General features: G+C 42.6%; 1 protein-coding gene across 1 annotated transcript; it reads right to left on the reverse strand.

The window, feature by feature from the left end:
• Positions 1–9811: 9811 nt before the first annotated feature.
• LOC124700360 (CRAL-TRIO domain-containing protein C23B6.04c-like) lies at positions 9812–11178 on the reverse strand. Its single transcript, XM_047232503.1, has 5 exons — positions 11116–11178; positions 10710–10886; positions 10514–10612; positions 10153–10398; positions 9812–10036 (listed from the first exon to the last, which is right to left on the reverse strand). Exons 1-5 carry the CDS (start codon positions 11176–11178, stop codon positions 9812–9814), a joined length of 810 nt encoding a protein of 269 aa, XP_047088459.1.

The raw sequence follows: 11178 nt of genomic DNA on the forward strand, positions 1-11178 counted from the left end.
GAACCTCGATCCCTCTTAGGTTTAGTTGCAATAAGGCGCGAAAATTTCCCCCGTTTTGCGATGAAATGCACATCCCATTTCTAAATCTACCCTTCGTTGTTCCTATGTTCTGGGTTATTACAATTTTCCCGTCATGGATCCGTGATGGCCAAGCCCACACCCAAAGCCCACCCGGCCCGGTACGTCATGACGGGCATGACCGTCATGCGGCTGCCTCCCCGATCGAGACCACCGGGTCAGACCAATCATTGAGTTGTCGGTCCAATAATTAAAGGCGCATGATGTCATCTTTGTTGTCTAGCTGACCACTCCGGACGAACCTCATCCCACCACGTGGCCATGTAGATTTCCACTCGAAGGTTGACACGTGCCTAGAGCGTCACCATTGGCATGTCGACACGTGTCACCCGGAATACAAACATGTGCGTTAGAAGGCCCAATACCATCTCGACACGAGGCAAAATGAAATGCCGACACGTGGACATCCGGGGTCCACATGCAGGAACACACGTGGCACTAACTGGACTTTGGGCCCAGGTTATTGCAGCCCATTAAAAGACGATCCGTTTATAACTGCCAGCTATGCACATGGCCCATTTGCCGAGGTCCTTTAAGGTAAGCCCGTTAACCATGGCCCTTTCTTGGCCCATTCACGGCCGGCCTTTTAACAGCCTAAATGTGCGGCTTTAATGTCCAAGCCCGTTATTGTGTTGCAACGTCCCGAAAAAATCAATTGAAAAAACGGCCCGTTACTTCAAGCCTATTAATGTGGGTGCGTTAATAATGGCTTGTTAGAACGGCCCGGCCTGATTTTGTCAGCCGGCCCGTTACTTCTAGCCGATAAATGTCGGCCTGGTTAACTCTACTGGGCCGTTCCTTTCAACCTGTCAAACTCGGCGTGTCAACTAATGGTCGTTTTGTGCGGCCTTACTACATATAAATAACATAAACACTCAAAAAACTACATACAGAATAACTAGATAATTGTGCATCAAGTTACATTCGATCTTAAGTTCATCCTGCATACTAGCAGCATACCATAACAGTTCAGCTCCTCCAAAATAATAACAGTTTAGCTTGCACCAAAAGCAAGACCACCAGCCAAAAATACAGTGAAACTATTCACCATAGCACCACCAGTTCACCATGTTTACTCGGGCAGGGACCTGGTTAACGTTTCAAGACTTGCCTCAAGGGAAGGCTGCTTCTCTCTCGCTTCCTGGACCTTTCTGTTAAGCTCGAACAGATTAGCATTATGGGAGTTGACAAGATCTTGCAGGTCCCCTTTTCCACTCGGCTCGGTCTCAAATAAATCAGCTTGGGTGCTCAGATTCGATCGAGTAAGTTGAGACATCTCTTTTTCAATCTCAGACTTGTTTAGCAATAAAGACAGAAGATAGATTGGTGTTAGATGAAGCAAAGTATAAACTTAGTTTCAGCGATAACTCATTGAATGCTTACTAACAAGAACAAGTTCTACTTCAGGAGAGTCGCGGTCGGCCTTGTTGTGGTGTGTATCCCTGAACAGATCCACATGACTTGGTTGTTTGTCTCTGTACGAGTCTCCCAGAAAACAACACATACCTGCAGCCAGCTTATAGATTCTATAAATGATTTTGTGAATAATCAATAATGTGTGCAATGTTATATGTTGATGTGCAAGTTAATCACTATTTAGAACAGTTAGATGCAGAGCATCTATATTGCAGAAAGAATCTGCAGACTTTTGCACAAGCAACGATGTGCACAAAAGCTCCTACAAACAGCTACATACCAAAAACAAGAATTTAGTTTAAAACGCACCTGAGCTATCCATCGCAGAACTAAGCAATGTACCTTCTTGGCAAAGTGAGCATCATGGAAATGATACCACGAGTTACATATATTAACTATCTATGCCAAACATGTACGAACGCAATCAGTGATTTAAAAGACCAGCACATGCGTTCAGGAAAATACAAGCTACATAGTAAATACCCATCCAGCTTGTTGATGGAACTGTGTACTCTATCATTCTGTAAACAACACAGGTCTTGACTTACCAGATTTTCCACGTCATTCTGAAGATGCTTATTGCATGCACCCTTTACTGGTGACTGCTTCGTGTCCATTGAGAATTTACCCTAGAGATATGGAAGAACATGCATAAGATTGACAATTTCTGAGAAATAACAGCTTTATAAACAGTAAAGGGAGGCAAAGGAATGCAGTGTGTAAATACTGCCACTTTTCCGTAAAAGTCACAGAGGAGCCCTTGGTCTTGGCGGTACTTCTTCCTCTGCGTATATACAGGAATGTGGTTCCTGACCGAGCATGATAACATTTAGTTTGCGACCGCAATAAAACAAGACATACCATATCTGTTGAGAGGAGGGGAGGACTGAGGTTGCTTATCATACGACATCAATATCTGAATATCCTTTGGCAAAGATGCCAAAATGCCCTTTCTTGTTGGAGGCATCTTTGAAAGCCTCTTGCTTTCTCTAGCCTGGTAAGTAAAAGCACGACACATATAAATCAAGCGAGCATCAAAACAATTGCTAAGGCGCAATCAAATAGCACACCCTAAATTGCAAGCACAATCTTGCATAAATTGATCGAGAGACTACTATTAACAATTAGTTTGCTCTCGCAATCAAACAACATCCTTACGGTGATTAATCACAGATAATGCTCTTGTTGCTTTTGAATGCCTGCACTTCAGTGAGAATAACACAAATATGTCAAAGAATTTCTCTGCTTACAAGTTATATCTATTCAAAACATAAGACATAGTGGATTGGGATTTTCTAAGGAAAGTGGTGCAAAGGCTGGGGTTCGCTGATGAAAGTTTACTGTTTTTTAAGGCCCAAGTGGACCAAGCAATTGGAGTCAAGTAGACAAATATGCGTCAAGAACAGTCAGCTAATTAACGAAAGCAAATGAGGAGAGGCATGTCTACCTCAAGCCTGTGCACGATCTGCGGTTGTGCTGATGAAGTTACATTCCATGTTTTCCATCGCTGACAACATGCTCAGGATTTATGGCGATACCTGAAGCCCAAATAGCTCCTACACTCATGACTATGTGGCGAATATGGCATGCCATAACGAAATGACCCATGAAAACCCCGCCCCTCGATCGATGGATCCCGCCGCTTCCTGGTGAGCTACCTTCACTTCCTTATGCTAATAAAACAGTTCCAGGATGCAGATGTGGTAAAGGGTAAAATGGTGGTCAATCCTGTGCAAGGGTTTACCAACAAAGCAGGCACCCAAATGGATGGTAGGCAAAAAGTTAGGAAGAGCGGGACACATCCTGCTAGTGGAGAAGCCAAGCTAAACGTTGATGGGGCCTTTCTTGGCAAGGCATCAGCGGTAGGAATGGTGCTTCGCGACCATTGTGGGTAGCCAATCTTCGCTGCGTGTCGAAATCTGCCACATTGTAATGACACCACAGAAGCAGAAATTATTTCCATTGATCGAGGAAGGACTGCGACTGGCCTTGCATTAGACGCCGCTGAAGGTTAAAGTTGAATATGACTGCAGCAAAGCTGTGGAGATGATCAGGGAATCCTTGCCAAACACCTCAGCTTAGGCGTTCATAATTAGCGCTATTTGTGATTTACTTAGGGTAGGAAAAGAGATGCTTGCATTGTTAAAGTTAGCCATGAACTAGCAAGACTAGGTAGAATTCAGGGTAGAACAAAGATTTGGCTCAGGGACATACCCAGGTAGTTACTGCGGCGATTGCCTTTGATTGTAATCCTACTGTGGCTTAATATATTCTCTTTCCCCCGCAAAAAAAATTCCTTACGGTAAGGTGTGACACGGGACAAGGGAACTAGAACCTAAGTTGTCGAGAGAGCAGTGGCCAGTGGAGGTCTTAGGCTGGGAATGAAAGAAGAGATCAGATTACCTAAAAAAAATTACCTAAAAAAAAGAGATCAGAATCTAAATCTGCTTCTAGTGGCTGACATGCGTAATTCCTCACGATTTTCTCCGGCTTCTTGAGTATTCAAGGTGGTAGAGGTACCATTACATGCATCTTCCCCTAATTGGTGTTGGTGGGCTGGAAAGTGGAAAAGTACAACATGGATCGATCGAGCAAAGATGAAAACAATTGTTTTGGCCCGCGGAATAAGATCAAAGCACCTTTCTTGATGTAAGACGCGATGGGATGGATGAAATATGAGAGCAGAGAGCAGAGCCGGGCTGTGGCATCTCGTGAAATATGAGAGCTAGATCTGAATCTCATTTGGTTGGCTCAGGTGACGATTTGCTATTTTTTATCTTGCTATATATATTCAAAACCATTACAGCAGTATCTCCTAAGATAATATGCAGAGTCATGAAACTTAGATTACGATGTGTGTCTAGCTGTGTGTGATGAAAAAATGAAGAAATGAGGCAGAAGCACTCATCTAATGAAACAGAAACCAACAGAATGAAGATCCTTCGATCCGAGACCTCGGGGCCTGGTCCGTTCAACGTCGATGGTGTACTGCCACCTTCAAAGGGTTAGTGTGGTCCGACAAGCGGCGGCGATGAGGTGTGGCCGGAAAGCGGGGACGATGTGGGGTGTTGGCTATGGAGAGATATTTTTTGGCGAGCGGTCGCCAGATCTAGGGTTCATCGAATTGGTAAAAACTGTGTGTGTCAGCCTCGGCCATGTGTGGCTTGGCAGTTCAATTGACTTGACTATTGGCCCATTGGGTTGTAGTTACTTTAACACCCTTGACCTTACACTATGTCCATGCGAAACAGTTCTGTGATCCTCATGGGTAGAAGAGGAATTTAAATAGTTGTATGCAATTTCACCCACCCGCCAATGAAGACTGCAAGAGATATGATTCTTTTTGAAATATTTCAGACAGGTGGGTCCTCAGTAAGCGGGGCATATAATTCCCCACTGCGACTCACACCCTTGTTTGGGCCTTCCGAGTGGCCTATAGATTCCCACCAGAGAAGCCCATTTAGAAGTAACTACTTTTTTGAGTGGAATTTAGAAGTAACTACTTATGTCGAGCTCTCCACACAACTATTTTAGCTTATAGTGCTAACTGGTCAGCCTGGAAATGCGTCCTAGTCAGCCTATTTATGTATTCTAAAGCCGAAGAATGACATCCATTGTGGAGGATTGACTCTCTTTGAATAGGAAAAGAAGTTCCAGAATATCTCGATGTTTTAATTTTTTGCCCATTTGAGAAAGTTTTGTCTAAATATCTTTCAGTAAAGATAGAAAGATAGTTATGTCAGCAAATAAGGTCTTTCACAATGCATTGGCTCGCACGTTACCCTAGCTAGGTAAGATACGCCAGTACTACTCCAATGCATTGTCTCCTAGACTGCTGATAGTGGGGGTAACATAGGTGGTAACATCACACGTCTCAAGGCATTTTGGTGACATGACATGACAATAAAGAAAAAAGAGAGTGAGGTGGTAACTATCTATGTTACTATAACATCACACATCCCAAAGCAATATGAGTCTATAACATAATTAATGACACATTGCATGAAACCACATCTAAGTTAATTACTACCCACTATGGAGATAGTAACTTAGACTAGTAACATGACATATGTTACTAGACTAAGTTACTCTCCACTATGAGCAGCCTTAAGCATTGTATCTACATTTAATAATTTTTGGGACATGCATGCATGTGATTGGGCTATGATCGATTGTATTTTACATATGGTTCCGTGCAAGTGCAGTTTCTTAGCTAAGACCGCTCATAGTGAGATTAACTTAGCTAGTAACATCACACACTCCAAAGTATTTTGGTCACATTATTGTATCACAGAGAGGGAGGTGGTAACTAGCAATATATACTACCTCCATCCCAAGGCTTAAGGCTTATATTTTTTTGGAAAAGTCAAAGCAAGTAAAATTTGACCAAAATTTTAGAATAATCTATCAATAAATATGATATTTTGTAGATAGTACATGCAAATATATTTCATTATCTATATTATGCACTTTGAGTTCCAACTAGGTGAAAAATACGTGAAATTTTGGTGTCATCACCTAGTCTTCTACTTAGGCATAAGACCTAGCTCCATATCATCTCTATGGGTGTCTCTATAAGCACAATCGGATCCATCTTGTGAAATCCTACAATATAGTAGTGTTTCGACAAAAAAATAGCGAAACCTTCCCCTAAGGGTGTATAGGGGTTTTGCTAGATGCGTGCATGAGAGTACAAATATGAGGGCGTACCATTTTGCTTAATGAAAACAAGAAATAAAAGTAAAGTAGACACAGAAAGACAAAACACCATATGAGGAACACTGCATTTTATTCATATCATTGCATTGTACAAATACATATTGCATGTTCCAATAGGACTATATCCTTTTTGCCTTCTGCGTCACGCTCATGGAGTATCTGACTTAGGAGATTGCGTAGTTCATTGATTCCCGGTGCCTTTGCAAGCATTCAGTTAATTACATCCGCAGGGTCAAGCCCCACAGAATACCTCCGATTAAGTTGCGCTGATGGTCGTCGTCATGATTGGATTGCTCATCCATATGCATGTGATATTCATGGAAAATATGTGTGCGGGTGGCTTTGTTTCGCCGAAACCCAGTCACTTATACTATCGCCATGTTGGTATGACCAACATGATATGTCGTTGAAGGGGATGACTTTCGCCTCGTCGGTACCCAGTCATGTAATGCCCTGACTTCATCGGGTGTGGATATGTGTATGTGTTTATATCGCCTCGTCGGTGCCCAACAACGGTGTGTCCGATCCCGTAGGTTTGGGACATGTCGATAATAATGGTGACCTAGTCTCGTCGGCACTTGGCCATGGTTTCGTCTAGCCTCATCAGCTTAGACATGATGGTAATGATATGTAGCCATGGTCTCGTCGACACTTGGCTAAGGTGTCGATGTAAAATAATATCACATATGTATGTTGGACGATGCTTGTCAAATATGCTAATCTCACGTCCGTGTAGGAGCAAGATCGATGATGGATATATTGTATGGACGGCCTCCTCGTAAGGGGCGACGTAGATGAATGATTGAGAATGCCTCCCTGTAAGGAGCAAGATCAATTTGATGTTTCGACTCCTTCGTATTTGGCGTTTTAGCCGCGTACTTCCGTCATAGATTATACAGAGCTGCAGTTTATCACCCTTGTTGAGGTAATCCACAATCGTAGGAATAAACCAACACCGTGGGGATAGTCGTCATGCACTCATATATTCGATAGTCGATCTCATCACATCGGGAAGCCATGATTTATAGCCTCGCTACGATGGCGGAATCTATAATTTCTTTGATCTTGATCTTGCCTCTTAATTCAATGGAGGATGCATATAGATCGTAGAATAAACACTTTGAGGAAGAAATATCAAGATGCCAAAATTCACTGCTTACCATCAAAGACGTGCTTCCCTCCTGGTCCCATAGTAGTCGCCATGGATGCTGCTGCGTCGTAGCGATCGTCTCGAATTTTGGTGGTGAAAGTGTGGCGTTTATCGTTCGCAAGATTTTGATGCAAATCGACAAACTGGTTGGATGAATAGGAATACATGTTATTCGTTGTTTGCAAGATTTCGATGCAAATCAACAAACACGGTACGTTGAGTCGCGAGAGCCTGGCGTCTTGGCTTCAGTCGCATGCGTTCTCTTTCTCGCGTATGGTGTGCATCCAGGGCGGCCAGGTTAGTTGAAAACGCGGCGTGCGTTTAAATCTGCTGGGATTGTTATCTGGTACCGACTTGGGGCACACGCACACGCGATCCGTTTCAAACCCATGCACTAGCTAGCCAGGAGACCAGTTGAACGTAAGGCAGCTCAATGGCATGTGTGCATCCTAGTGGTTTATTTATTGTTTATTTATTCTGAACGTACAATCCCATGCATATTTCGTAGTGCTTTGACTGATCTGGTGCATGGTAATATGGCTTCACGAGTTCACTTGAAGAACAAGTCGATTGCAATTTTCTCATTGCTCATGAACTCTCATGTGTATTTCCCCGCAAAAAAAACTCTCATGTGTATTCAACTTGTATCTCTGTCCACTCCACATATTGTATTTGCATGGATTTGCTTCATGTGAGGCAAGCAACAGTCACGTGTAATCATTGGTTGCCAAAATATTTAGCAAACATAAATATTCACGAGGCCCATCGTGCATGTGTCATAACAATTTTGCATGTATCATTGTAATCGACATGTACTGTATTATCAGCTCTATATTTTTGTATTACAATTTTTTCGTACAAAAATATGTCAAACAAGTAGATATGATTCGTATGTACATCAATCACAATGTAATTGAAAATGACTTAAATGTGTATGAAATTTGGTAAGACTTTTTTATTTTGATGGGAAGGGCGTAGAGTGGCTGCGTACATGTTTACAAGAAGGACCTCATGGAAACATAAAATTATAGATCAATCCAAATTTTACATACTGGACCTTAAAGAAAAGAGTAGCTTCCTGATTGTTTGCACCATAGATGCCAATCAACCTCAATGCCTAGGCACCAGTGCCGCCTCCGGGGATGCTACCTTTTGGGTGCCGCCATCGTGGTTTCCCAAACCAAGGTCCAAGATCATCTAGGCAAGGAGGAAGAATCGCTTAGGCCAAGCATGCAGGCAAGCACGGAGGGCCCTCCAACGGCCGAAGATAACACCGGCACAAGGTTGCCGCTGTTGAAAAACTCCATCTATCGATGCCGCATCCAAGTTGCAAGAGCAGTCACACATCACACCATCAGGAAGAGCACTAATTAACACTAGAAGTATTAGGCATATTGTTCCCACTCTGTTCCCCCAAGCACCTCGCCCAGCGATAGCCGATAAGTAGAGGAAGAAACACATTATCTTGCTGAGTAGACGTTCATCCGAGCTTATTCACGCGCACACACTTAGATCTCCCCCACCGCGTCATCCACCATCAACAATTGCTGAGAGGAAGCTTGTGCAAACCATGGTTGCTTCTCGAAAGCAAGCACATCACAACGACACTCTTAGGAAGTCAAACACAACTACAAGATCTACTACTGTACACATGGGCTGGCCTCATCAACTCCAGATGTCAGCACCCCGACGAAGAGGGAGGGAGGAGCTAGGGGAGCCGAGGCGACTCTCAAGGAGATAAGCAGGGAGATGAGAGCTAGAGAAGGGGAAAGTGGACCTGGTAAGAGTTCAAATATATGTAGGAGACGAGTACATCAATGATCAATGCATCACTAACAGAAAAGCTTCGAAAACTTGAGTATCGAGGTGGTGGCAGTTCCAACTCTGCCATACAACCCTAGGTACTATGGTGAGATCTCCTTGTCATGTGCCAGTAGCTTTTGCTATCATTGATGTATCAATGCAGGTCGATGAGGCTCTCGTGAACACCTTCCACACTAACCGTCCTACCCATAGATCCGCCACTTTAACTATATATAGGCTCCGAACGACTCTTGTGAGATCACGAAACTGAAATAAATGGATATATTGTGACCAAAAATATCTCCATCCACCAAAATGTAAAAGCTATTAAATAAGCATGTTTCAAGGGGAAATTGATTTAAAATAAGCATAAGGTGTTTCTATGATATTCACATGTGATTTTATTTTGGCAAACTTAAAAAGAGATTAAATTAATATGTCTGGAAACAACAATTACAAATTAGCAACTTAAGCGTGTAAAAATTCATACGGAAAACAGCTACCAAGTACCCGGGAATACCATTAAGTATGTGGATTATATACTCGGCCAAGGGAATGTTATGGAATCACTTATGTAGCTCGAGCCATCCATAATGCAGGGTGATGCTGTGTAACTCAGGAGCCGAGTGCCCGCTCATGACATGGTTAGTTACCATCTTCTGCCCAGAAGCTTGCTGTTTTAATGTCATCTTTTGTCATCAATTTAGAGTAATCCTCATGATTGTACGTCACATTGGTCTTCCCTCCAAAATCTACCGGAAGGACTTCGGGATCAATGTGCTCGTACAATGTCTTCATGCTCTCCTCATTCTCCTTGTACACGAAGTGGAGTTTCTGGATTGTTTTCTTGTCAGCGAATACTTTGAGAACCTGAAAGCCGTTGAAACGTTTAAGCTGGAGGAAAACAAGGAATACAGAACTTTTTCTGTGTCGAGACAAAATAATATATAGTACGTTGATGAAGGGATGATGTTCAAAGCCTACACCTTAAAAGAAGCCTCAAATACTTTGGGTGCATTGAATAGAAATGCAACTGCAAGCCTCTCTGGGTAATGGTTTTGCAGGACACTCATACTCTCTCTGGCAGTCTTTATGGGGGTTGCATGGGCAAGTGTCCATCCTGTGAAGTCTATCAGCCACACCATTTTGTCTTGACCTTCAGGCAGGCTACGGATTGCATTCTCCAAGGTATATACAAGATGCTGTACCTGTCCTTCGTGAGACGATGTATTCTGAAATTGTACCAGAATATCGTGAATATGTCCATGCTAAGGAAGCAAGGCATTGACAGTTCGCAAAATCAAAGAGAATACACAAATGATAATTTTGGACATGTTGAGTTCTTACCTGCTTTGCAGGTCTCATTACAATCACGGTTTTACCCTCTCTATCGGGGAAACTTGCCCTGTACATTTTACCTGTTTTTGCTTCACCAGAAACATCAGGCTGGAGAAAAGATGAAAACAATTAATGAAACGTTAGTCACTTGACCAAGTTAAGAAAGAAACATCACTTGAGAAAAGCAAGAAAAAAAAACAATTACCCAGCGAATATTCTCAGGCCTGGTACCTTCCCTCCACTTGAGACTTTCTACTAACATTTTGCTGGACTTTTCAACATTCCAGTTGCGGGCTTCTAGATATTTTATCAGGCATGATTCATTACAGTACTTCTCTCCACGGGCAGACAAAAGGCCAATTGCAGCTCTCATTTCATTGATCTGCACCAGTAAGTATTTATCGCTTCTTACAAGTTTCCAGTCAAGTGTCAACCCTAAAAGGACTCACAAGAGAGCTCGACCATTTCTCATTTTTCTTAAATGCACATAACACCTTTTTAGTTTTTTATTTTGCTTAGGAGGGAAAATCAAGATTATAATTAGTTACTTGAGGTCATTTACTTTGCATGATAATAGTTCCGCGAAGTAACAAAAACATTTTAAAAAATACCTTTGCTTCTCTCTGTTCGGCATTGCTCGCATTGAAAAGTGGGGTGTTCTTTCTCCGAAACAT

The sequence above is a fragment of the Lolium rigidum genome, chromosome 3 (genome assembly GCF_022539505.1).
Source record: "Lolium rigidum isolate FL_2022 chromosome 3, APGP_CSIRO_Lrig_0.1, whole genome shotgun sequence".
In the NCBI taxonomy this organism is placed as follows: domain Eukaryota; kingdom Viridiplantae; phylum Streptophyta; class Magnoliopsida; order Poales; family Poaceae; genus Lolium; species Lolium rigidum.

Bases quoted from the DNA above. Each gene is read 5' to 3' on its own strand.
- LOC124700360 (XM_047232503.1), bottom strand. From the start codon at position 11,178: ATGTTTCGGAGAAAGAACACCCCACTTTTCAATGCGAGCAATGCCGAA. The intron at 10,399-10,513 runs GTAAGAACTCAA...GTACAATTTCAG, and splicing joins TAATGAGACCTGCAAAGCAG to AATACATCGTCTCACGAAGG. The intron at 10,037-10,152 runs GTGTAGGCTTTG...AACGGCTTTCAG, and splicing joins TATTTGAGGCTTCTTTTAAG to GTTCTCAAAGTATTCGCTGA.